We start from the raw sequence: 25,901 nt of genomic DNA on the forward strand, positions 1-25,901 counted from the left end.
CCGTATTTCCCCCAACCCCCCATCATTTCCCCCCTATCCTGCTGGTTCCTGCCAGTTCCTCAAAGATATTGGGCCTGCTTTGCCAACCCACTGGATTCCACATGCTCCCCTCTGCTCCTTCCCATCCCACCCTGATCACTGATGGCTCACTTATCTTTCCGTAGGCTGGATTACAAAAGGAGAAGGCCCCTCCATTGCTGAGCCACATGGCAGTTTCAGAAGAGGTCAGCTTTTTCTGAGACACCGGTCGGCAAAATCTTCCTGAGGCAATGCAGCATGTTTGCCTTATTTCCATGGCTTTTGTAGCTAAACTTTGACAAAAAAGCAGTCCTGCTTGTAAACTGAAGTCTTCCTAAGGCAAACGTAGCAAGTCTGCCTTATTTCCAAGGCCCCACAAGCGCTGCTAAACCGGCAGTTCCCTCTTGTAAACTAAACTTCTTCTCCCCCCCCTCCCACCCAGCATTAACATAAAAATCTCTTTCCCCTTCTCCATCCCGACAATAAAGGGCACAAAGTCTAACTAACAGCTTCTCCTGCAGTGAACCAAAAAAGGTTTCATGTTACAAGGTATGCTGGCTCTCTCCCTCAAATTTAGTTGTTACTGTTATGTTAATACTGGGAAGGGGGGGAGAGAAGAGCTTCAGTTTACAAGAGGAAACTGCAGGCTCCCCAGCCCCTTAAAAACTTCTTTTTTGCCAATTTTTAGCTGCAAAAGCCTTAAAAATAAGGCAGACTTGCTTTGTTTGTCTTAGTAAGACTTCAATTTACAAAAAAGACTGCTTTTTTTACCAAAGTTTAGCCATGAAAGCCTTGAAAATATGACTGCATTGTTTTAGGAATATTTCGCAGGCGTCTCAGAAAAAGCCAGCCTCTTCTGGAACTCTGCCATGTGGCTCAGCAATGGAGCGGCCTTCCCTTGAGAGCTTGGAAAGTAAGTGATCCATCGGTCATTGGGGTGGGGTGAAGCCTTCAGAGGCTGGAGGCAGAGGCAACAACTCCTGAAGCACCCATGAGCTTAACGACCAGCACATTCATTTTATGAATGCATGAGGGGGGAAGGTATGGGGGCTCATTCATTCAACATGATCCAGTTAACAAATCCTCAGGTTACAAATGTAATTGGCAAGCTACATTACATTCATAACTAACTCGAGGATTACCTACATATACCAAATCGCCAAGTACCAGGCAAGTTCAGCCAATGATTAGCTTAAGTTCATTCTAAGAAACTAACTAGTCTCAAATGGGCCCCTCCCTAATTACTGTTATTGTAGCTATTCTAATAAAGCTAGTTTTAGACCTATGACATAGTTGCTTAGTCTTGTCTACATTATGATATTTTTGATTATGATATTTTTGTTAATGTGGCTTATATCAAGTTTGGATCTTTCCTTTTTTCATGAAGGTGGGACCTTCATGAAAAAAGGTCCAACAAAGGTCCATAAACTACCAACCTGACAAATTCACTTAAGAATTGGATAGCAACTTGAATCTACAGATGAAACTTGAAAAATTAGAATATCGTGCAAAAGTTCATTTATTTCAGTAATGCAACTTAAAAGGTGAAACTAATATATGAGATAGACTCATTACATGCAAAGTGAGATAGTTCAAGCCTTGATTTGTCATAATTTTGATGATTATGGCTTACAGCTCATGAAAACCCCAAATTCACAATTTCAGAAAATTAGAATATTACATGAAATCAATAAAACATGGATTGTATTTCATCTGCATGAAATAACTGGATGAGATCATTTTATGGCAAAGGATGTGGTTTATCAATTTGCTGATGAATTGTTTGTTGATCATACTCAGCTATATATCTCCATCCCTGACCAGCATCTGTTGCAGTGCTGACCCTGAAAGCTGTGAGGGTGTGAATGGGGAAGAACCAATTCAATCCTAGAAGATTGAATGGCCTTGAATGTATGCCCTCAGCCCCACATCTCACAGCTGGGTCTACTGATGTGTTATCTTTGATTGGAGAAGGAAGTGTGCTACTCACCAATCAGAGCAAGTGTGATTGAGTGGGTAATTAATTGGGTGGGTCCTCAGTGGTGGAATTCAAATTTTTTTACTACCAGTTCTGTGGGCGTGGCTTGAGCATGGTGTGACTTGGTGGGCGTGGCTTGGTAGGTATGGCATGGGAAGGATACTGAAAAATCTCCATTCCCACCCCACTCCAGGGGAAGGATTCTGCAAAATCCCCATTCCCTCCCCATTCCAGGGGAAGGATAATGCAAAATCTCCATTCTCACCCCACTCTGGGGACAGCCAGAGGTGGTATTTGCCGGTTCTCTGAACTACTCAAAATTTCCGCTACCGGTTCTCCGGAACCTGTCAGAATCTGCTGCATTTCACCCCTGGTCCTCCTGGATTCATGGCTCATCCTTCAGGAACAAGTGGTAGGCGGGGCTAAGGGGGTGGGGCTATACACAGATTTAACTTTTATGCCAATTGCACCCAGTTTTTTATCAGAAGGGCTTGCTCACAGTGACTTACACATTGGCCCACTTCCTGGTTAGTTTATTGTCATGAGCTTTACATGGAGCTGCCCTAGAAGATCACCCAGAAGTTACAGCTGGTCCAGAACTCAGCAGCACCTGCAATATTGGGCATCCATCATTCTGCCTATATTATACCTCTAATATGTGATCTGCATTGGCTCCCAGGTTTTTTTTGTCAGGTATAATTTAAAGTACTGCTTATTATTTTTAAAATCCATATGTGATACTGGGCCAGATTATTTGTGGGATTGCCTTTCCCTGAAGATTCCCTCCCCTGTTCCACCAGATCAGATAAAGAGGACACACTCTAGGTCCCTTTCCTTAAATTAAACTTTACATTTGCAAGTCCACAAAGGAAGTGGACTTTTTCTGTAGTAGCCCATGTGTCCTTCCCCAAGACACCTGGCAAGTTGCCACTCATTTAGCCTTCCATTTAGCCATAAAGAGCTGACTCTTTTTCCCCAAGCACTGGGATAGGATGAGAACCTGAAATTGGTTGTATTGGTTGCCTTGGAGAGGTGCTACATTTTTGGTTTTATTATTCTTGCATTTATTGCTGTAACCTCCCAGAGTTATATCTTTTAAGATAGGCGGGCATATAAATCAAATAAATAAAATAAGATTTCTGTAATTTAATTATTCAAAATTGCTTATCGTGTTTGTTTTTCTCTTCAGGTATATATTGTAGAAGAAACTATTGAATGACATTGGTAATTGCAACCATTGAAAATAAATGGCACAGAATTTGCCACATCTCTTCTAGAGAAGATGACCCATTAGATTTTCTGATTTCTTAAGAAACAACACAACTGCCATCTTAAAATGGCAGCCCAGAGGATTCGTGCTGCTAATGCCAGTTGCCTCTCACGATGCAAATCTGAGGGGATGCTAATAGACCTGAATGAAGATTTCTCAGAAACCAGTTTCAGTTCTGTCAAAGGTGAGGTGTTGTTGTTTTTTAATAAAAATAGATCCTATGACATTCGATCAGGATGAAAATGCTGGGAGGAGAATAGATTATTGCATACATATTACAGATTCTATAGATCATACTATAAATTGTTTACTATCACTTAAAAACCAAATTACAGCTTTGGCACTATAATTTGCCCACTTTCAGGCTTGTGCTCAAGTGATTATTCCTACCTTTAGAAGACGAGTCCTCAGGGCATGTTAATTGTGAATAAGAAGGAAAAATCTGTACCTTTTAATAATTAAAAAGGTGTTTAGATGCTACCCCAACCAAGGTTCTGGAGCTGTCTCAACTAAATAAAGACTATCTGTCTATCAAAAAAAAAAAGTTTATCTGCTCCCCGTATTCAATAAATTAGAACAAGAGTTATTTCGTTCTGAATCATTAATTACTTTGGAGAGAGGCTTGCCAGATGATTAAGAAAGGTCCCTTTATTTGGCAGCTTCATCATGTTTTACTCATATGCCCTGCATTGTTTCCTTGTAATGGATTCTGTCTTCCCTTTGGTTTATTTGACCTCCCTAGATTGGGATAGGCTGCCTTTTCTCTTCTAGCAACAAGGTAAATTTAAGGTAGGACTGTGTTAGTTCTTGTGCTTGAATTGATTTGGACCCAGTTAAGGTTTTTTCCTGGTTTGTGCAGTTTTTGCTATCGGTCTTGATTAGCACTGAACCTTCTGCTTCCTTGAAGCTGTTTACAGCTATTGATTCATGGAACAATATTGCTGCTAAGCACTTAGGCAGAGTTTCCAGGTAGGATTGCTGCTCAGTTTTAAGCCTGAGCTCCAAGCAAGTTTGGGCAGTTTTGCTGCTAAAAACAAACATTTAAGATGTGGACGGGGGACAGGGAAAGAGAGAAAACTCTTCCCTTTCTTCTCAGTTCCTTTTCTTCTCCCAGATCAGGTTGCTTACTCTCTTGTCCCCAACTGGGACAAGTCTTTGCTGCTGCTGCACTGCTACCTGTTGCCACTTCCATATCCATCATGACTGCCTTTTTCTCTCATTCTGTCTCTTCTTTGTCCTTCCTTTTATATAAAGGGCTTATGTAGGGTTAGGTGGGAACTAATCCAAACAGTTACTGTGGAAAGGTCAAGATGTGACCAAACCAGCCAATTGGAAGACATGGTTAATCTATGGTCTAGAAGTATGAGATAAAGTGCTGACTTTTTCTGAGATTCAGGTAAAGGCCTGCTTTCTTTCCAAAGCATTAGCCTACTCAGCTAAAGCTTAGGGGAGAGCTCTCTCTTGTAGGCTGAAATTGTTGCCTCTCTTCCCAAGGCATAATGGTACACAGCTAAAGCTTGGGGGAGAGAAGCAAGTTTGCCTTCCTTCCAAGGCATTAGAATACATTTGTAACATGAAGTCGCCTTTGCTTTGTTGCTTCTAAATAGTTGTGGAATAGGGAAGCTATGCACGGTAGTGTCAAGTTTGAAGCGCACTTACGCTGATGCAATTATTATCACTTCTCGGCTTGCCAATGAACTAGGGGGGGAGGGAAGGGTGAAATGCAGGGGTGAAATGCTCCCGGTTCGGACCGGATCGCCCGATCCGGTAGTGATGGCGGCAGGTGGTTTGGAGAACTGGTAGAAAAAATCCCTGCCCCCCCCATGCCCAGGTGAGCCGTAGGATCTTCAGAGGCTGCTCTTTTTTTTACTTTTAAAAGCATTTTTTCTACAACCTCTTCCGACAAAAAAATGCTTTTAAAAGTTAAAAAAAAAAAAGCTTCTGATGATCGCGCGGCTCAACTGGGATAGCCAGAGGCTTTTCAAAGCATTTTTTTCTGCCACCTCTTGGCCAAAGAGGTGGTAAAAAAATGCTTTGAAAAGTCTCTGACGATCCCAGCTGAGTTTCCTGATCAGCAGAGGCTTTTCAAAGCATTAGAAAAAATGCTTTGAAAAGTTTAAAAAAAAAAAAAGTTGGCCACGCCCACCCAGTCACATTACACCCCCCCCACCAAGCCACGCCCACAGAACCGGTAGTAACAAATTTTACATTTCACCCCTGGTGAAATGGAAATGGTCTTATACTTTTTGGAGTATAAGACACACTTTTTCCCCCGCTAAAAGAGAATGGACATGTTAGTGCAACTTATATATCAAATACAGCCATTTTTGGCCTTCCAAAACCCCACCCCGCAAGTCCCGTTTTTGCCAAAAATGGGCCCATTTTTTGTGAAAATGGGCCTGTTTTTTGCAAAAAAGGGCCTGCAGAGGGTTTGGGAGGCTTGCAGAGTGCTCTTGGGGGCTGGGGAGGGCAAAAACACGATTCGTGGGGGGTTTGGGAGGCCAAAAATGTTGTTTTTCCCTAGCCCTAACCCTAACCCTCCCCAGCCCCCAGGAGCACTCTGCAGGCTCCCAAACCCTCTACAGGGCCCATTTTTGGCCTCCCAAACCCTCCATGCATCATGGTTTTGCCCTCCCCGGCCTCCAGGAGCACTCTCCAGGCTTCCCAAACTTTGGGAAGCCTGCAGAGTGCTTCTGGGGGCCGGGGAGGGCAAAAAATTTTTTTTTCTTGTTTACCTCTTCAAAATCTTTGTGCGGAGTACAAATCTTTTGTACTCCAGTGTGTCTTATAGTCCAAAAAATATGGTAGGTTCCAGACATCAGGAAGACAAACCATGAAAGCAAAGAACACTTCAGCAGGTGGTTGAAAACCCCAAGGACACTTTGTCGTAACAATGCAATGGCACTCAGTTGTACAATGTGACCTTCACTAATAGGGGGAGGGAGAATTCTATACTTCAATTATGTGGGATTGTCCAGGATGGTTGGGTTCGTCAGTCGAAACATTGACAGTTAGGCTTTGTCTGCACCCTTCATTGGTGCAGGGTGAGGGTAGAGACAGCCCAAGTTTTAGCGGCTTCTCTTGCTACATCTTCTCAAATCCCCATTGGCTAAAATGAAAGAGCAGCATTTCTTCCCACTCTTAGTGCAAGCAGTGCATTTATTGTTGCAAGGAGCCATTGCAGAGCCCCTATGGATATTTGAACAAATCTGAAGTGCTTGGCAACCAGCTCACATTACAAAAAATGGAAAGAAGGACACATAAGTAAGGCAGAATATCAGTAGATAGCCAGAACCTGCAAAAATGAAGTCAGGAAAGCAAAGGCTCAGAATGAACAAAGACTTGCAACAAAAGTCAAAGATAATTTTTAAAAAGTTTTTTTAAAATATTAATAAAGAAAAAAATCAAGGAAACAGTCAATTTACTAATGAGAGAAGATGACAAGGAAGTAACAGGCATTAGGGAGAAAGCAGAGTAGCTTAATTCATTATTTGCATCAGTCTCCATACAAAAAGAAACTATAGCCAACCTACCAAAAAAAAACCTACCGTAAAAGACAGACTAGAAATAAAAATTAAAATAAGTAAGAAAATGGTAAGAGAATATTTATCTGATCATGACTAATACAAATCACCAGAACCTGACATTACACCCTAGAATTCTGAAGGAGCTGGCAGATGTTATCTCAGAACCATTGTACCATATCTTTCAAAAATCTTGGAGCACCAGGGAAGTACCTGAGAATTGGACTCTTCAAGAAAGAGGGGATAAACAGACCCAGGAAACTACAGACCAATCAGCCTGACATCAATATCTGGGAAGGTACTGGAAAAGATAATCAAAAAACAGATATGTAAACATCTAGAAACAAAGTTATAGCTAATAGCCAGCACAGATTTGTTAAAAATAAATCATGCCAAACCAATCTTATTTCATTCTTTGGTAAAGTGACCAAATTAGTAGACCAGAAAAAATGTAGTGGACATAGTATACTTAGATTTCAGTAAGGCATTTGACAAAGTAGACCACAAACTACTTCTTGGTAAGCTAGAAAAATATGGAATAGACAATATTACCACCAGATGGATTTGTAGCTGGCTGACAAACTCTATTTAATGAATAGTCCCTAATGGTACTACATTTACATGGAGGGAAGTAAGCAGTGAGGTACCAGAAGGTTCCGTCTTAGGTGCAGTACTCTTCAATATTTTCATAAAAGACTTACACAAGGGAATAGAAGGGGAACTAATCAAATTTTCAGAAGATATTAAGCTGGCAGGAATAGTCAACACTCCAGAAGATAAGCTCAGGATTCGAAAACATCTTGACAGGCTTGACCAATGGACCTTATTCAACAAAATGAATTTTAATGTGGAGAAAAGCAAAGTTTTACATTTAGGCAGGAAAAACTAAAGGTACAAGTACAGATCAGGTGACACCTGGCTCAAAAACAGTAACTCTGAGAAGGACCTTGGAGTCCTAGTGGATGATCACTTGAATATAAACCAGCACTGTGTGGCAGCAACCAAAAAAGCTAATACAATCCTGGGTTGTATAAATAGAGGCAGGGGTGAAATGCTACCGGTTCGCATCAGTTCAGGTGAACAGATGGTTTAAAAAAAGCTATCAGTTCATTCGAACCGGTATTTCCAACGATCAGCTGTGCCGCACGATTTACATTCACTAGAAAGCAGGAACTCCTGCTTTCTAGTGAATCTAAATCGTGCGGCACAGCTGTTCCCCCCTCCCCGCTGTTCTACTTACCTTCAAAAGGCTCCTTTTTCCATGCAAAGTGCGTGTTTTGTGTGCACTGTGCACATGCACAGCATGTGTTTGGTGTGCACCACGTATGCATGGGCAGCAAACCAGTGGCAACCCATGGAGTGTTTTCACCACTGATTAGAGGCAGAGAATCAAAATCATGTGAAGAATTAGTACCGCTTTATAAATCTTTAATAAGACCACATCTGGAATACACAGAACAAAAAAGATGTTGAAACTTTGGAAAAAGTTCAGAGAAGAACAACTAAGATTACCAAAGGCCTGGAGACTAAAACATATGAAGAATGGTTGCAGGATTTAGGTTTGGCTAGTCTAGAGAAGAGAAGAACTAGGAGTGCATGATAGCAATATTCCAATATTTGAGAGGTTGCCACAAAATAGAGGGAGGTCAAATTATTCTCCAAAGGACCAGAGGGGAGGACAAGAAACAATGGTGGGAAACTAATCAAGGAGAGAAGCAACCTGGAATTAAGGAGAGAAACTTCCTAACAGTGAGGACAATTAACCAGTGGAACAGCTTGCCTTCAGAAATCATGGGTGCTTTACCATTGGAGGTTTTTAAGAAGAGACTGGGCAGCCACTTGTCTGAAATGATATGGGTCTCCTGCTTGAGCAGGGCTTAGGGTCCCTTCCAGCTCTCTATTTCTATTACCATTGCCATCCTTTCCTTTACCTTCCTGTGCTCACATGCACACACCCCACATTCGTCTTTCACAGCTTCCCTGTGCTCGCACACAGATATGCGGCCACCAGCATCCTACTTCCCTGGGCCTTCCTATGCTTGCATGCACCCACCAACATCCTTCTTCCCTGACCTTCCTAAGTTTACACACACACACACACACACACACACACACACACACACACACACACACACACCAGTGCCCTTTTTCCTCAGCCTCCCTATGCTTATTTGGCCCTGGCCTCTCTGTGCTCATATACCCACACACATATATCCTGTGTCCTCTTTCCTAGAATGTGGTGGTGCAGTTGTTAGAATGCAGTATTGCAGCTAACTCTGCCCACTACCAGGAATTCAATTCTGACTGGCTCAAGGTTAACTCAGCCTTCTGTCTTTCTGAGAACAGTAAAATGAGGACCCAGATTGTTGGGGGCAGTGTGCTGACTGTAATCGCTTAGAGAGGGCTGTAAAGCACTATGAGGGTATGAAGTAATGGCTAGCTGATGAGAGCTAAATAGCTTGAAATACATCTATACTAGTCTCCCTTTATTTCTTTATCAGCAAAATATAAATTTTGCAATATAAATATAAATTTGATATATACACACACACGTACACACACACACATACACACACACACACACACACACACACATATATATATATATATATATATATATATATATACATGCTATTGCTATTTCTCCAGCCTCCCTAAACTTACACAACACTGCACCACCCTCCCAAGTTAACCACGGCCTGCATCAAAACTCCTAGAGCCATGGCGAACCTATGGCGAACGTGCCCAAAGTGGCATGCGAAGCCATGTCACCTGGCATGCACGGCCTTGCCTGTTTGTATTCCGGGTCCATGGCGCACATGCATAAGCGATAATCAGCTATCCTTCGCCCATGCGGCAGTGCCGAAAACTGGTGTGTGCATGCTCGCCAGCCAGCTGGTTGTCAAATGTGCATGTGTGCCAGAACCCAGAAATTCGGCTTTCTGGAGTGCAATCCCTTCGCGCACAGAGCAGTGCCGAAAACCTGCTTGCGCATGCACACCAGCACACCAGATCATTGGGTGCACATACGCGCTGGAACCCGGAAGTTTCTGCTTTTCCGGAGCATGGTCCCGACGAGCACACACTTGTATGCATAACATTTCTACACAACAGTGCTGAAAAGGTTCTCCATCACTATTCTAGAGACTCCCCACTCCCCTTCAGTACTCCCACCTTGGACTCCCTCCACTTCCCATTTAAAAAACAATGTGTCTCCATGACTGCCTGCATTGCCATCACTGAGTGATGTGATCATGTGTTGTCAACTTTTACACACAAATCCCTTAGTGATAGGAATCGGTTCCAGTTGCGAAATATCTGTATATGATAACTTTTCAGTACTTCAGCTTTGAGTACATTAAGAGCTCTGTAAAGTTTTCAATTCCAGTATTACTATATAAATATCTTTTTTATTTTGCTTTGACTCGCAATGCTCAGTGTTATTTTCCTTGATAGTAATGGATACAAAGAATTCCATGGTAGATTTTCTCTTATCTAAATTATATTGAAGCATTGTCATGTAGTAATTTCTGTTATGCATAGCATTTTGTGCATTTTCAATAATTGTAAAGTACATTCTTAATTGTATTTCACATTCAGAAATATTTGTCTTATGATTTTTTTTCCTTGAATCTGTTGCTCCCTTTTTACTTTTGTGGTAAAACAGTTTAAATTTTGAAATATGAAAAATAATACATATAGGCTTCTTTATTGAATAAATTGCATGTTTTTATTTTGTTAATATTTTTGTTAATATAAATTGTTAATATTTTTCAGTTTGAATCAATTATTTCCTGTATTTCTATAGTTTCTCTATGTTCAGATTTAGCTCTTGTTAGTCTACATTCATATTCCCAAGCTAATTAGACAAATACTGTATAAAAATAATTACATAAGGACAATTTGATGCTTTTTTGTATGTGTATGCCTTAATCATGCTTGACTCCTGATGACTGTCAGGAGAATGTAGTTTGCCATTCCTAGGGTTGTAAGAGTGTGACTGGCCCAAAGTGACCCACATGACTTCATTTCTATGACAGTTTCTCAGTCTAATCCAATGCATACACCAAAATCACTGTTACTTGGTATTTACAAATACATATATTACTAGTATAGCTTAGAATCATTTTCTGGCTAAGGCAGTCTTATTTTTCCTTTGATGTCTTTGTTTCTTATCAAAATTTCATCTGATTCATCACAAATTTTCCAAGTGAAAAATGTTATACATTCCTATTCAGAAGTCAGAGACACTCATTGAATAGTTGAGTAATAGTTATAATCTAATGACTAGATTAGTGATGGCTAACCTTTTTGCCATCGCGTGCCAGGAGGCAGGGTAGGGCACGTGCGCCTGTGCCCTTACCCATAAGTTTTTATGCCCCACCCCCGTGCATGCGTGTGGGACCCCCCCTCCCCCCGCTCCTGGCATGCAATGGCCCAGTAGGCCCATTTTACTTTCTCACCTGGCTCCAGGGCCTCTCTAGGAGACTGGGGAGGGCGAAAACAGCCTTCCCCACCTCCACTCCAGAGGTCCTCCAGAGGCAAAAAACGACCCATTTGACAATGTCCGGTGCCAGAAGTTGTTAAACTGGCTGTTTTTGGCCTCTGGGAGGGTGGGGAAGGACGTTTTCGCCTTCCCCAGACTCCTAGAGAGGCCCTGGAGCTAGGTGAGAACCCCCCCACCCCAGACCCTCCGGAAGCAGGAAACAGCCTGTTTCCCTACTTCTGGTGGACCCAGAAGACCCGAAAATCAACTGACACGCGCCAGAACTGAGCTCGCGTGCCCACTGATATGGCTACGCATGCCACCTGTGGCATGCATAAATAAATAAATAAACTTTATTGTCATTGTATGTGTATACACAGTATACACATACAACGAAATTTACTTGACACCCAAAGACCAGGTCCCACACACATAATCCCCAAACACACTCCCACCCACCACAATTCCCCACCCCTAAACCACCCAAACATCCACACAACAGACCAAGTAATACTGTCCAGCAGCTCACTGATGGTGGCCCTTTAGTTTAAGGTGACCAGATTTTAACATTGGTAAAGAGGGACACCATTGGCCGGGGGGGGGGGGGTTACTACCAGTCGTGCATTTGGCAGAGATGGCAAAAATTTCAGCATATCTTAAAGACCAAACGAAAGATACATAACGGAATGAATGAAACATTTTTAACTTTTAGCTTATGTTTATAGTGTTTTGAGTTATAAGGAGTTAAAGACCTAGAAAGAATTTGAAGTCAACAATTTGTTAGCATATTTTAGTTTTATGTTTGTGGATGCTATACCCTGTGCTTGTTCTGGGAAGTCAAGGGAGGGGGGTGGGGGGAAGGCTGAGGGGGGATGGGTGAGAGGGCAAGGGGGGAGGGAAGGGCTGAGGGGGGAAGGGCAGGGGGAGAAAATATTTGTATTTCTTATAAAACTTTTCAATAAAAAAAAAAAGTGCGAGGATCAGTCAAAAATAACTTTTTCGGCCCTCTGAGTAGTCCATGTGCACAAAAGGACTACCCAGAGGGCTGAAAAAAGTGATTTCTGACAGGTCCTCACACTTTTGACCGGTCTTCGCACTTATGACTGGTCATCATTTATGCCCATTGTAACATTCTTAACAACCGTGTCACTCATTTCACAACTGCTTCTCTTCACCATGGTGACAAGATAGGGCAAAAACGTAAAATGTGAGGACAGTCGTAAGTTCGAGGACTGGTCAAAAGTGTGAGGACCAGTCAAAAATAACTTTTTCAGCCCTCAGAGTAGTCCATATGCATAAAAGGATACAGCAATAGAGAGGGATGAAGGAAGGGAAGGGAAATTAAGAGTAGGAGTGAAGGTAAGAGAGGGAGGAAGAGAGGAGGAGAAGGAGAAAGGAAGAGGAAGTAGGGAGGAGAAGAAGAGGGGGGGGAAGAGAAAGTAAGAAGGAAAGCAAAGAGGTAGGTTTGAGGAGAAAGATAGCTGTACAATAAAAAAGATGAAAGGGAAGAAAGCCAACCCCAAACAAATATAAAGATATTAAGATAAAGAATGAATTGTTAAACTTTAAAGAATAAAAGAGAACAAATATGAATAAATAACAATAATTAGAAACACACATACAAACATACAATGTATTTTCTTTGAACCGAGTATTTGGCCGGTTCACAAATTTAAACAGTGTTTAGTCATTTCAATTAAATTTACAATTTCTATATTTCCTTTTTGCCATATTTATTCATCTATTTTTTAAAAAAACCAATATTACCCTTCATCCTCATCTCTAATCTTAATCAAATTCAATTTTTCCCTTCTATATTATACCCCTTCCCATTGTCATCTATTTTTATATCCATCCTCACATTGGTTAATTATGTAATTATGTAATACAGTTGTTTAATACAAATTCAACATTTTAATATAAATCAATTAGTTATATAACTATCTTTTTTGTATATTAATCAATATGAACATGAATATTCCAATTATTTCCATGCAATCCAATTTCTTACAAATTAATTAATTATATTTACCAATAATAATAAACCAAATAATTTCCCCCATATATTCCTCCAAACCACAACTTAACCATTTCTGCTTTCAACACAATATACAATTAATAGTATCTCAATTATTACAATTCCCTAGTTAAATAGAGCTTTTTTTCTTTTGTGTTTTAAAATCTTGAACCTCCTCTTTTGCCCTAAATTTCCCATTGTTTGCAGTTTTGCACCTACCTTTTTTGGTGAGGAAAAAGAAAAAGAAATCTCTCTCTGCCTCATTTTGTCACATTGCAGCAAAGACCCTGCTTTACTTTCAGTTTCGCTTTTTCAGCATAGCTAGGGGAAAAAAACATCTGCTCCAGCAATTTACCTCTTTGCAGCTAGCTAGCCCTCCGCAAAACAGCTGAGAGCAAATCAGCTGAGAGCCGGGAGGCTGATCAAATCAATTTATGGTAATTAACCTATGCTGAAGCTGAAAGGGGCTGTTTTTTTCTATTTTTGCAGGCACCAGTCTACTCATTTGTTTTCTTTTAACACTGATCAGCTGTAGGGCGGCCCTTTGAAGCCCCGCGGCAAGAATTTAAACAGTTTTTTTCCCTCTAGCCATCAGCTGGAACTCAGCAATAGATTGGGAGTGGGCGGGGTAAGCGAATGGGGACCAGCAATCCAACAGAGGCAGAAGGTGAGGGTGAGTGAAAACCGTATATTCCCTTCCCGTTCTCCCGCCATTCCCTAGCTTGTCCTGCATTCTTTCCAAAAATCGGGACTTTTTTAAAATGCCGCGGGACGCGGGACAAATTGCTAAAAATCGGGACTGTCCCGTCAAAAGCGGGATGTCTGGTCACTCATTGTTGAGTGCAATTATAGTTCTGGGATAAAAACTATTCAAAAAGCGTGTGGTCCGAGTTTTAATTGTTCTGTATCTTCTGTCAGAAGGCAACAATCCAAAAGATTGTAAGCAGGATGGGAAGAGTCTCTGAGAATGTTATGCAACTTCCTCAAACAGCGAGATTCGAAGATGTTGTCCAGGGCTAGTAGCTGGAGTCCGATAATATTCTGGGCAGTTTTTTTGTTTTTTTTTATTGCAAAAGTTTTACAATTACATTTTCACCCCTTTTTTCACCCCCCCCACCTCCCTCCCCAAACTTCCCATCCTCCCTAACCCTCCCTAACCTTCCCCCCCCAGACTTCCCTATTAGGTATTCATAACTAATAACACTGATATATAAGCTTGAACCCATCCCTCCCCCTGTATAATTTTTCCTCTTTATCTCTTTACATTAAAATATTTCTAATACATTATTTTCAAATAAAAGCTATTTGATACTTTCTAGTTTGGTATTTGTTCTGGACATATTCTATCCAGCTTTTCCATTCCCATTCATAAGTCTCTTGTGAACAGTCTTTTAAATATGCTGAAATCTTCGCCATCTCTGCAAAACTAGCCATCTTCAATATCCATTCCTCGATAGTGGGCAAAGCTTCATTCTTCCAATATTTACCTATCAACAATCTTGCTGCTGTTATCATATACAATATCAGTTTTATTTCACCCCGTGTAAAACCCTTAACTATACCCAGTAAAAACAACTGTGGAGAAAATTGAATTTTTTTCCTCAAAACATTCTGCATGACCCACCAAATTTTTATCCAAAAAGCCTTAACCTTCCTGCAGGTCCACCAAACGTGATAATACGTAGCATCTAAACATTCACATCTCCAACATTTTGGCTGAACATTAGGGTACATACATGACAACTTTTTAGGATCTAAATGCCATCTATAAAACATTTTATAAAAATTTTCTCTCAGGTTTTGCGACTGTGTAAATTTAACATTCTGAACCCAAATTTTTTCCCAAGTTTCCAGCATCACTGGTTCTTCAAAATTCTGTGCCCACTTAATCATACAATCTTTAACTAATTCCGTTTCTGAATCTCTTTCTAACAAAACATTATAAAGCCTTTTAATATGCATTGGACCTTTCTCTCTTATATGTCTAACCAATTCTTCCTCATGCAACATAATGCCAGTTTTTTGGTCCTCTTTCCATCTCAGTTGTAGTTGATTATATTGTAGCCAAGTTAAATTAAACCCTTCATCCAACAGTGTCTGTAATGTCTTCAGCTGCCATCTGCCCGCATCTGTAAAAAGAACCTCTTTATATAAAAACCCCCCGAGTGACATTATATTTGTATTCCACAAAGTATGACCAAGATCCAGCCATAGCGGTATTTTATAATCCCATTTGAGTCGGTGCTTCTTCCAAACTCTCATCAAAGAGTCTCTAAGTATATGACTTTTAAATACTTTATCTACTTTGTCGTCATAAAATAGATAAGCATGCCATCCAAATTCAAGATCAAAGCTTTCTGCATTCAATATTCCAGTCTTTTTACTTCCAAACCAATCACTTGTTAAAGTTAAAGCTGCTGCATCATAATATAACTGTAGGTTTGGGAGTTTAAGGCCTCCTCTTTCTGGAACATCTTGCATAATTTTCAATTTCACTCTCGGCTTCTTCTCGTTCCAGACAAACTTATTCACACCAGACTGCCAAACTTTCAGTTGTTTATCACTTTTAAGCACCGGAATCATTTGAAACAAAAACAGAAATCTTGGCAAAATGTTCATCTTAACTGCTGCTATTCTTCCAAGTAGAGACAGTTGCAGCTTTTTCCAAGTCTCCATGTCTTTCTGAACCTCTCGCCACAACACCTCATAATTATTTTGAAACAATTTCATGTTTGATTCTGCAACCTGAACTCCAAGATATTTTACCTTAGGTACAATTTCAAAACCTGCCCTCCTTTCAAGCTCATGTTTGCGATCTTGTGTCATATTTTTAACTATCATTTTAGTCTTTTTTGAATTCAGTCTAAAACCCGAAACTCTACCATAGTCTTGTATAATGTCCTTCATCAAGATTGTTGATTCCATAGGTTGTGATAGGGTAACAACCAGATCATCTGCAAATGCCTTTATTCTATAATCCTCTTGCCTTATCATTATGCCTTTCAAAATTTTTGAGTCCCGTATTGTATTTAACAAGACTTCCAATGTTAAAATAAATAAAAGTGGGGACAACGGACATCCCTGTCTTGTTCCTTTTTCAATTTTAAACTCTGTCGTCAAACTTCCATTAATAATAATCTGTGCCTTTTGCTCTTGATAAATTGCTGAAATCGCCTGTATAAATCGGTCCCCAAAGTCCATCTTTTTTAAAGTCTTTAGTAGAAAATTCCAATCCACTCTATCAAAGGCCTTCTCTGCATCCAAAAAAACCAGCACTGCAGGAATCTGTTTATTCTTATCAAGATATTCCAATAAATCTATTACTTGCCTTACATTATCCTTCATATATCTGCCCTCAATAAATCCCGCTTGATCCTCATGAATCACCTTTTGAATTACTGGCATCAACCTGTTGGCTAATACTTTCGCATAGATTTTATAGTCTGTATTCAAAAGAGATATTGATCTATAATTCTCTGGTTTTTTAGGACCAACTTGTTCTTTTGGTATTAACGATATATAGGCAGTTGTCCATGATGGGGGTATTTTACCCCCTTGTTGAATATTGCAAAATAAATCTCTAAGTTGTCCCACCATTTCAGCTTGTAAAGTTTTGTAATACACTGCGGTCAAACCATCCGTGCCAGGAGCTTTAGCTGTTTTTAACTGTTTAATTGCTACTGTTATCTCCTCCTCTGTTATAGGATAATTCATTCTTTCCTTTTGTTGATCAGTAATTTTTGTAACTCTCTTATCATTTAAATATTTTTCTATAAGTCCATTCTGCACCTCCTCTTTAGCATATAGTTTAGTATAATAGTCCACAAAAGCTTCTTTAATTAATTTTTGTTGAAAAATTTCTTTCCCTCCAGTTTCAATACTATCAATAGTCCGTATACTTTGTTTTTTCCTCAATGTGTAAGCCAGCCATCTGCCCGGTTTATTAGCGTTGCAAAATGTATTATGCTTCGCATATTGTAAGTTTGTTGCAACTTGTTCCGCCATAAGCATTTGAAATTGGTCTTTCAAAAGTTTTATAGCACTTCGTATTCTTTCATCTGTTGGGTTTTTAATAAGTAACTGTTCTTTATTCTTTATTTCCGTTTCCAATTCAGATCTTTTCTTTTGTCGGAACAGTCTATGTTTAGAATTCATGTAGATAAGTACCCCTCTCATATAAGCTTTACTTGCGTCCCAAACAATTTCAATTGGGGTACCTTTATTCAAATTTGTTTCAAAAAATTCTTTCAAATGCTTTTTAAGTTCTATTGTATTTTTTTCATATCTAAACAAGTTCTCATTTAATCTCCAAGAACGTCTCTCAACCTTATCCATCTCAATTTCAATCCATACAGAGCTATGGTCAGTCAAAATTCTTGGAAAAATCTTTGTTCTTTTTGTCTTAACAAGTAGATCATTTGACAACAGGATAAAATCAATCCTAGAAAAGGATCTATGTCTATCAGAAAAGAAAGTGTAGTCCAATTCATTTGGGTTATGTATTCTCCAAACATCTTTTAGTTCCATATCTTCTTTCATATCAAAAAAAGTCTGTGGTAGTCTAATTCTAGACTTTGCCAAACTCTTTTTATCTAATTTAGAATCAATTACTCCGTTCCAGTCTCCCATAATTAAAATAGATCTATAGTCCCATTGCAATATTTTAGTATGTAACATCTTATAAAAATAGTCCTGTTGTTGATTGGGAGCATAAATTCCAATCAGAAGAATTTGGCCATTTGCTGTAAGCAATTCAATTGCTACAAACCTACCATCTTGATCTGCTTCTATAACTTTAGCTGTTAACTTTTTATTTACATAAATAACCACACCATTCTTTTTCTGCGAAGTTGAAGATATAAAGTGTGCTCCTAGTTTTGAATTTATCAAGTATTTTTGATCTTGAGTTGTGATATGCGTTTCTTGTAAACATATTATATCATTATTAAATTGTTTCAAATATGTAAATAGTTTCTTCCTTTTTTGTGCTGAATTCAACCCATTGACATTCCAAGATAAACACTTAAAGGTCATCAGCCTCTTTTTGGAGCACAGAGCAAAATACTTGAAGTTCATCCGAGAGCTTCGATCTCGCTCCTCCCATAGCTCCACTCTCTTGTACAGTACTCTTAACTGCCTTCTTATCTTGTCTTTCCTGTTGTTGTTGTTGCTTTTGTTTAAGTAGCTTAGATTGGGCTCTAGTTATACGTTGATCTTTAACTTCAGTCAACTGAATCAAATCCAAAATTGGAGAAGAATCAAACAAGGGCTCACTCAAAAAACCTCCTTCTGCACCTTGCACTACTTCTAATTCCTGCTTAGACTGTTCTTGCAATTGCCTCTCTTCACTCTCTTTAATCTCCAAAACTGTAGATGTACGTGGAGATGGTGTTCTTTCCTTAAGAATATTCTGGGCAGTTTTAATGATACTCTGTAGAGCTTTTTTGTCCACTACAGAGCTGCTCCCATACCATGCAAGAATGCCATATGTCAGGACACTCTCAATGGTGCTGCAATAGTAGGACAGAAGTAGATGCTGAGATAGATTTATCTTCCTGAGCATTCTCAGGAAGTACAGCCTCTTCTGTGCCTTCTTCACAAGCATGTTAGTATTCATAGTCCATGAGAGGTCCTCCGAAATATAAGTGCCCAGAAAGTGCCATAAGTTCGTCATCACGGGACTAGATAATCATCTACAATTTTTTGTACAGTAAGAATTTCTTCACATATTAACAAAAATGATTCTCTAGTATAAAGTATCTTCAGGAAGCTGCATGCTTGCTTCTAAACCCCAGTGAAGAATTGTGTAGATAATAATCATATGGTTATAAAATCCCAAGGTTTGGGGGCTAATGTGCATTTTATTTTGCGGGGGGATATATTTGGGGAAAAGGGGGAAAACTAGACAGAATAGTGAAAAAGGTATTGTTAATTAATTTAAATTAGGTAAAATGTGATTATCCTTGTATGTATCTTTTGTAATATAATATCTAATACAATTTAATGATAGTCTTGAGAGGGATTTTGGGAGGTACAGTACATCCAAGTTTTTCAAGGTTCACATGAACCTTGAGTCTTCAGTTTTGCATCCTACTTTAATAGTACTTCATTGTTTGATGTAACTTGTGTAGTATTATTGATTATGTCATTTGCCATTCCTTATTTTTAGTGCACTATTTTCTTTGTAGTGCCTTCTCCTGGTGCCCTGATGACAGATAGTCTTACATCATTGGGAACGGCAAAGGAAGTTGTAGCTATTAAAGACTATTGTCCAAACAACTTTACTACATTGAAGTTTTCCAAGGGGGACCATCTCTATATCTTAGATACCTCAGGAGGTGAGTGGTGGTATGCACACAATACCACAGAAATGGGCTATATTCCATCCTCCTTCGTGCAGCCCATAAACTATTGGAACTCTTCATTAACTGACAGTGGAATGATAGACTATCTCCTTGAAAGTTCTGATGAAGGAGCAAAAGAGTTGGATCTGCTTGGAGACTGGTCAGATGCAAAGTGGAACTTAGCTAAAAACAATCCTTTTTTGAACAGCATTGAAACTACTAACCATTTTCTGAATGGAAATATGAAAGAAATGTCAGAAAAAAACAAAGAGGGTTCTCCCCAAATCACAATGGATTTGTTACTCTTTGATACAGTGCCTACATTTACAGGGCCAAGTTCTGCAGCAAATAGCAGTGCAGATAATAATCTTGACAAAGTGCCATCAGTGAATGGATTTGATTTTGAGCAAGCAAACAGACGAGACAATCCTTTTTTTAGAAGCAAACGCTCATACAGTTTATCAGAGCTCTCTGTACTTCAGGCAAAATCAGAAAGTCCATCTTCATCAGGTTTCTTTACTGGATTGAAATCTCCTACCCCAGAGCAATTCCAAAGTAGAGAAGATTTTAGGGTTGCATGGCTAAGTCATCGGAAACTAGCAAGATCATGCCATGATTTGGATTTGCTGGGTCAGAACCCTGGTTGGGGTCAGACACAACCTATGGAGACCAACATAGTTTGCAAACTGGATAGTTCAGGTGGTGTAGTTCAGCTTCCAGATACAAATATTAATATTCATGTACCTGAAGGACATGTGGCTGATGGAGATGCACAACAGATCTCTGTGAAAGTTCTATTGGATCCACCACTGGAACTCAACAATGACAAATGTAGTACCATAAGTCCTGTGCTAGAAATTAAGCTGAGCAACATGGAAATCAGAACACCCATTATATTGGAAATGAAAATTTCAGCAGAAGTTAACAATGACATTGTGAGCAAGAATTTAGTAGCTTTAAGGTGCCTGCGGAGTGATGTGAAGGAAGGCCCATATACTCCAATGGCGCTAACTTACTGTTATGGAGGCACGATCCAGGTTCAGTTGGAGAACCTGGAGCCCTGCATGTATATAGCTATTGTAGCCCAAGGACAGAACATTTCATATCCTTACACGGTTTGGGATTATATCAGTAAAAAAATTACAATTGGGGTCTATGGTCCAAAACACATACATCCTTCATTTAAAACTGTAGTTGCTGTATTTGGACATGATTGTGCCCCAAAGAGTCTTCTAGTGAATGAAGTTACACGTCAAGTACATAGTGCAGCACCTGTAATGCTGCATTTGTGGGGAAAACACCAGTTCTTCTTATTAAGGCCACAAGACTTAAAACTTTGTATGTTTTCAAATATGCCTAATTATGAGGTGAAAGCCAGTGATCAGGCAAAAATGGTGCGAGGATTCCAAATGAAACTTGGCAAAGTCAGTCGCCTCATTTTCCCCATCATATCACATGATCCTAATGAGCTGTCTGATTTTACTTTAAGACTACAAGTCAAAGATAACAAAGATGTTATGCTTGCTCAGTTCTGTGTACAGACACCTCAGCCACCTCTTAAAAATGCTGCTAGGTGCACTGGACAGCGAAGGTTTCTGAAAAAAAATGAAATTGGGAAAATAATTTTGTCTCCTCTTGCGACCACCAGCAAATATCCTGTTTTTCAAGATCGGACTGTCACTGGTTTAAAATATGGCAAAATGCTGAAAACAGTAGTGAGGCAAAATAAGAACCATTATCTCTTGGAATATAAGAAAGGAAATGCTATAGCTTTGCTAAGTGAGGAGAAAATCAGATTGAAAGGTCAGCTCTGGACCAAGGAATGGTACATTGGATACTATCATGGTAAAATTGGCCTAGTCCATACTAAAAATGTTTTAATTGTTGGAAAAGTCAAACCAAATTATTTCTTTGGACCTGAGCTTACTACAAGTATGTTGCTGGAGCAAATTCTAAGACCTTGCAAATTTCTTACCTATATCTATGCTTCAGTAAGGACTTTACTCATGGAAAATATTAGCAGCTGGCGTGCCTTTGCAGATGCTCTGGGATATGAGAACTTGCCACTTGCTTTTTTCTGTCGAGCAGAATTGGACAGTGAGCCAGAATGTGTTGCTTCTGTGTTGGAGAAATTGAAAGAAGACTGTAATAATTCAGAAAGTAAAGATAAGAAATCTTTCCAGAAAGAACTGATGTTGGTAAGTATTTTCACTGCTCATTGTTTTAGCTTCTTGTTGGTTAACTTGTTGGTACAGTTAAAGAATGAGGAAATAATAGCTGGGTTTTAGCAGTGTCTATGTAGTGTTTAACTATGAATATAAGGTCTAGCAACCAAGGCAGTACCTATTGCTTGCTTCTAAAACAATTCAGCTAAAAAGAACAGTTTTTTTAAAAGAACATATTAAGCATTTGATTACACTTTTCTGCCAACCTAGCAGTTCGTTCTGCCAACCTAGCAGTTCGAAAGCATGTAAAAAATGCAAGTAGAAAAATAGGGACCATCTTTGGTGGGAAGGTAACAGCATTCCATGCACCTTTGGCATTTAGTCATGCCGGACACATGACCACGGAGACATCTTTGGACAGTGCTAGCTCTTTAGCTTTGAAACGATGAGCACCGCCTCCTAGAGTCAGGAACAACTAGCACATATGTGCGAGGGGAACCTTTACCTTTACCTGATACTTTTCCTAAAATATACCAGTAGCCCTTTAAACAATATCATCAACAAGAATTTGACTGACTAGTCAAATCAAAAAGTACTGTATGTCACTTTTTTGTGTCTTCTAGTCAAGGTTGATTCCTGGCAACTTACCTGGATGAGTAACTGTGAACAAAATGAAGTAATTGCTAAAAGAGGACTACTTGCCCTACAGCTGGATAACAATGTCACTTCTGAAGAATATAGAAAATAGTTTGTGACATGACAGAATTGTGTTTACCACATATAAGGCCTATTTTTAGGTGATGCTTTGACAATTGGAAGTGCCCTGAAGGAATTAGGACTGTGATGGTGAACCTATGGCACCTATGCCCAAAGTGGCATGTGAAGCCATGTTGTCCGGCATGCATGGCCTTGCCTGTTTGTCTTCTGGGTTTCTGGTGCACATGCGCGAGCGACGATCAACTATTCTTTGTGCATGCAGCAGTGCCGATAACCGGCCTGCGCATGCGTGCCGGCCAGCTCATCATCAGGTGCGCATGTGTGCCAGAACCGGAAGTTCGGCTTTTCCGGAGTGCAATCTCTTTGTGCAAGTGCCAGTGCTGAAAACCAGCCTGCGCATGCACGCCGGCTACCTGATCGTCAGGCACATATGCACACTAGAATCTGGAAGTTCAGCTTTTCCAGACCCCGTCCCTGACACTCGGTGCCAAAAAGGTTCCCCATCACTATATTAGGACATAGCCCTAATATCAAGAATGGCAGTCGTGCACTATTGAAAATGAATAATAATGTTAACTCTCACATAGGAAAAAGAGTCAACAAAATATATTGTAATTTTAGAAAGCAAAGACAGCAGAATTATTCAGAGTGCTTAGAAGACATAATAGTAAGAAATGAGATTAAATTACAAGAAAGTAGATTTTTGATGGCTGTCAAGGAATTCAGTGATGGAACAGTCTGTATCAAGAGATGGTGGAATTTATTTATTTATTTATTTATTTATTTTGCAAAAAGCTTTTTTTTTTCCAAACACACAAATTACATCTTTTCGGAACAGAGCCCTGATCCGGTCATCAATTTATACAGGTTTTTTTTTTTCCATCTTTTACAAAATTTTGTATATTCTATTTTGCCATAACACTTATTTCTTAATCTTAACTCACCTATCTCCACTAATACCATCTTTAAAAAATTAAGTCAAATTTACTTAATCAAAACAATTACCCTTCTATTAACCCCCCTTAAATCTTAATTCAGTTAATACTTTATAATACATTTCACAATTCTTACCCTAAATCCTCACTATTAACAATACTTAATCTTAAATCATCTCCCATATTACCATCTTATAAAAAGTTTACTCTTATTTATTTAATCAAAACAATTACTCTTCTATTAATCCATTTTAAATCTCAATTCAATTAATACCTCATAATACATTTCACAATTCTTAGCCTAAATCCTCACTATTAAGAATACAGGTCAAACATGTTTATGTTTCAAAATCTTATTTCCCTTTCTAAAACTTCCCCACATTTTTTACTTCGTATAATGCTCAATAAATTTTTATTTCCTTATTACTTCACCAAATTTAGATCCTATCTCTAATCCCAAAAATATAGCAATTTAACATTGAAACATAGTTCTTAATTCAAATAAAACTACAATACAATTTTCCAATTTTTCCCCACAATTCTATCTCTTTAACCATACCATTTGTATAAAAACCAGTTTGAGTAATTCTTATTTGTAATTCATAGTTCTATATTATTTCAATCTTCTTTTCTTTTTTGCTTAGATAGATATATTATCAAAAATATTGAAAATATTAAAATTATTGAAAATATTCAAATTATTACAATTGTTATAGGTATTTAAACAATATCCCAGTTTTTATAGTCATCAATTATTCTCAAGTAATACCATATAACATCTTAATAAAAATTGATTCATTATGTCCATTGATATATTTTCTTTTAACATAGTCTATTTCTCATATATTATAGCTTCCATCCATATTTCAATTTTAAGTACAGTGGGGCAAAAAAGTATTTAGTCAGCCACCAATTGTGCAAGTTCTCCCACTTAAAAAGATGAGAGAGGCCTGTAATTGTCATCATAGGTAGACCTCAACTATGAGAGACAAAATGAGAAAACAAATCCAGACAATCACATTGTCTGATTTGGAAAGAATTTATTTGCAAATTATGGTGGAAAATAAGTATTTGGTCAATATCAAAAGTTCATCTCAATACTTTGTTATATATCCTTTGTTGGCAATGACAGAGGTCAAACATTTTCTGTGAGTCTTCACAAGGTTGGGGCACACTGTTGCTGGTATGTTGGCCCATTCCTCCATGCAGATCTCCTCTAGAGTAGTGATGTTTTGGGGTTGTCGCTGGGCAACATGGACTTTCAACTCCCTCCAAAGGTTTTCTATGGGGTTGAGATCTGGAAACTGGCTAGGCCACTCCAGGACCTTGAAATGCTTCTTACGAAGCCACTCCTTCATTGCCCAGGCGGTGTGTTTGGGATCACTGTCATGCTGAAAGACCCAGCCACATTTCATCTTCAATGCCCTTGCTGATGGAAGGAGGTTTGCACTCAAAATCTCACGATACTGGCCCCATTCATTCTTTCCTGTACACAAATCAGTCGTCCTGGTCCCTTTGCAGAGAAACAGCCCCAAAGCATGTTGTTGCCACCCCCATGCTTCACAGTAGGTACTGTATGATGTTCTTTGGATGCAACTCGGCATTCTCTCTCCTCCAAACACGACGAGTTGTGTTTCTACTTTGGTTTCATCTGACCATATGACATTCTCCCAATCCTCTTCTGGATCATCCAAATGCTCTCTAGCAAACTTCAGACGGTCCCGGACATGTACTGGCTTAAGCAGGGGGACACGTCTGGCACTGCAGGATCTGAGTCCCTGGCGCCGTAGTGTGTTACTGATGGTAGTCTTTGTTACGTTGGTCCCCCCCGTGTGGTTCTTGGATTTTTGCTCACTGTTCTTGTGATCATTTTGACCCCACGGGGTGAGATCTTGAATGGAGCCCCAGATCGAGGGAGATTATCACTGGTTTTGTATGTCTTCCATTTTCTAATTATTGCTCCCACAGTTGATTTCTTCACACCAAGTTGCTTGCCTATTGCAGACTCAGTCTTCCCAGCCTGGTGCAGGTCTACAATTTTGTTTCTGGTGTCCTTCAACAGCTCCTTGGTCTTCACCATAGTGGAGTTTGGAGTGTGACTGTTTGAGGTTGTGGACAGGTGTCTTTTATACTGATAACAAGTTCAAACAGGTGCCATTAATACAGGTAATAAGTGGAGGACAGAGGAGCCTCTTAAAGAAGAAGTTACAGGTCTGTGAGAGCCAGAAATCTTGCTTGTTTGTAGGTGACCAAATACTTATTTTCCACCATAATTTGCAAATAAATTCTTTCCAAATCAGACAATGTGATTGTCTGGATTTGTTTTCTCATTTTGTCTCTCATAGTTGAGGTCTACCTATGATGACAATTACAGGCCTCTCTCATCTTTTTAAGTGGGAGAACTTGCACAATTGGTGGCTGACTAAATACTTTTTTGCCCCACTGTA

General features: G+C 39.3%; 1 protein-coding gene across 2 annotated transcripts in view; it reads left to right on the forward strand.

The window, feature by feature from the left end:
* Positions 1 to 864: 864 nt before the first annotated feature.
* Positions 865 to 25,901, forward strand: part of SH3BP4 (SH3 domain binding protein 4) — a 32,297-nt gene continuing 7,260 nt past the window's right edge. The window contains exons 1-3 of one of the 2 annotated variants that reach the window (XM_070933163.1): positions 865 to 931; positions 3,186 to 3,450; positions 19,482 to 21,835. In XM_070933163.1, coding sequence (XP_070789264.1) covers positions 3,333 to 3,450; positions 19,482 to 21,835 — 2,472 coding nt within the window. In that variant the 5' untranslated portion in view covers positions 865 to 931; positions 3,186 to 3,332. Of the gene's footprint in view, positions 932 to 3,185; positions 3,451 to 6,879; positions 7,089 to 19,481; positions 21,836 to 25,901 lie in introns of those variants that run through there. The other variant, XM_070933162.1, reaches the window with a different exon arrangement.

This window comes from Pituophis catenifer, unplaced genomic scaffold, assembly GCF_029215685.1.
Source record: "Pituophis catenifer annectens isolate HBS135680 unplaced genomic scaffold, rPitCat1.0.hap2 SCAF_1, whole genome shotgun sequence".
Lineage (NCBI taxonomy): Eukaryota > Metazoa > Chordata > Lepidosauria > Squamata > Colubridae > Pituophis > Pituophis catenifer.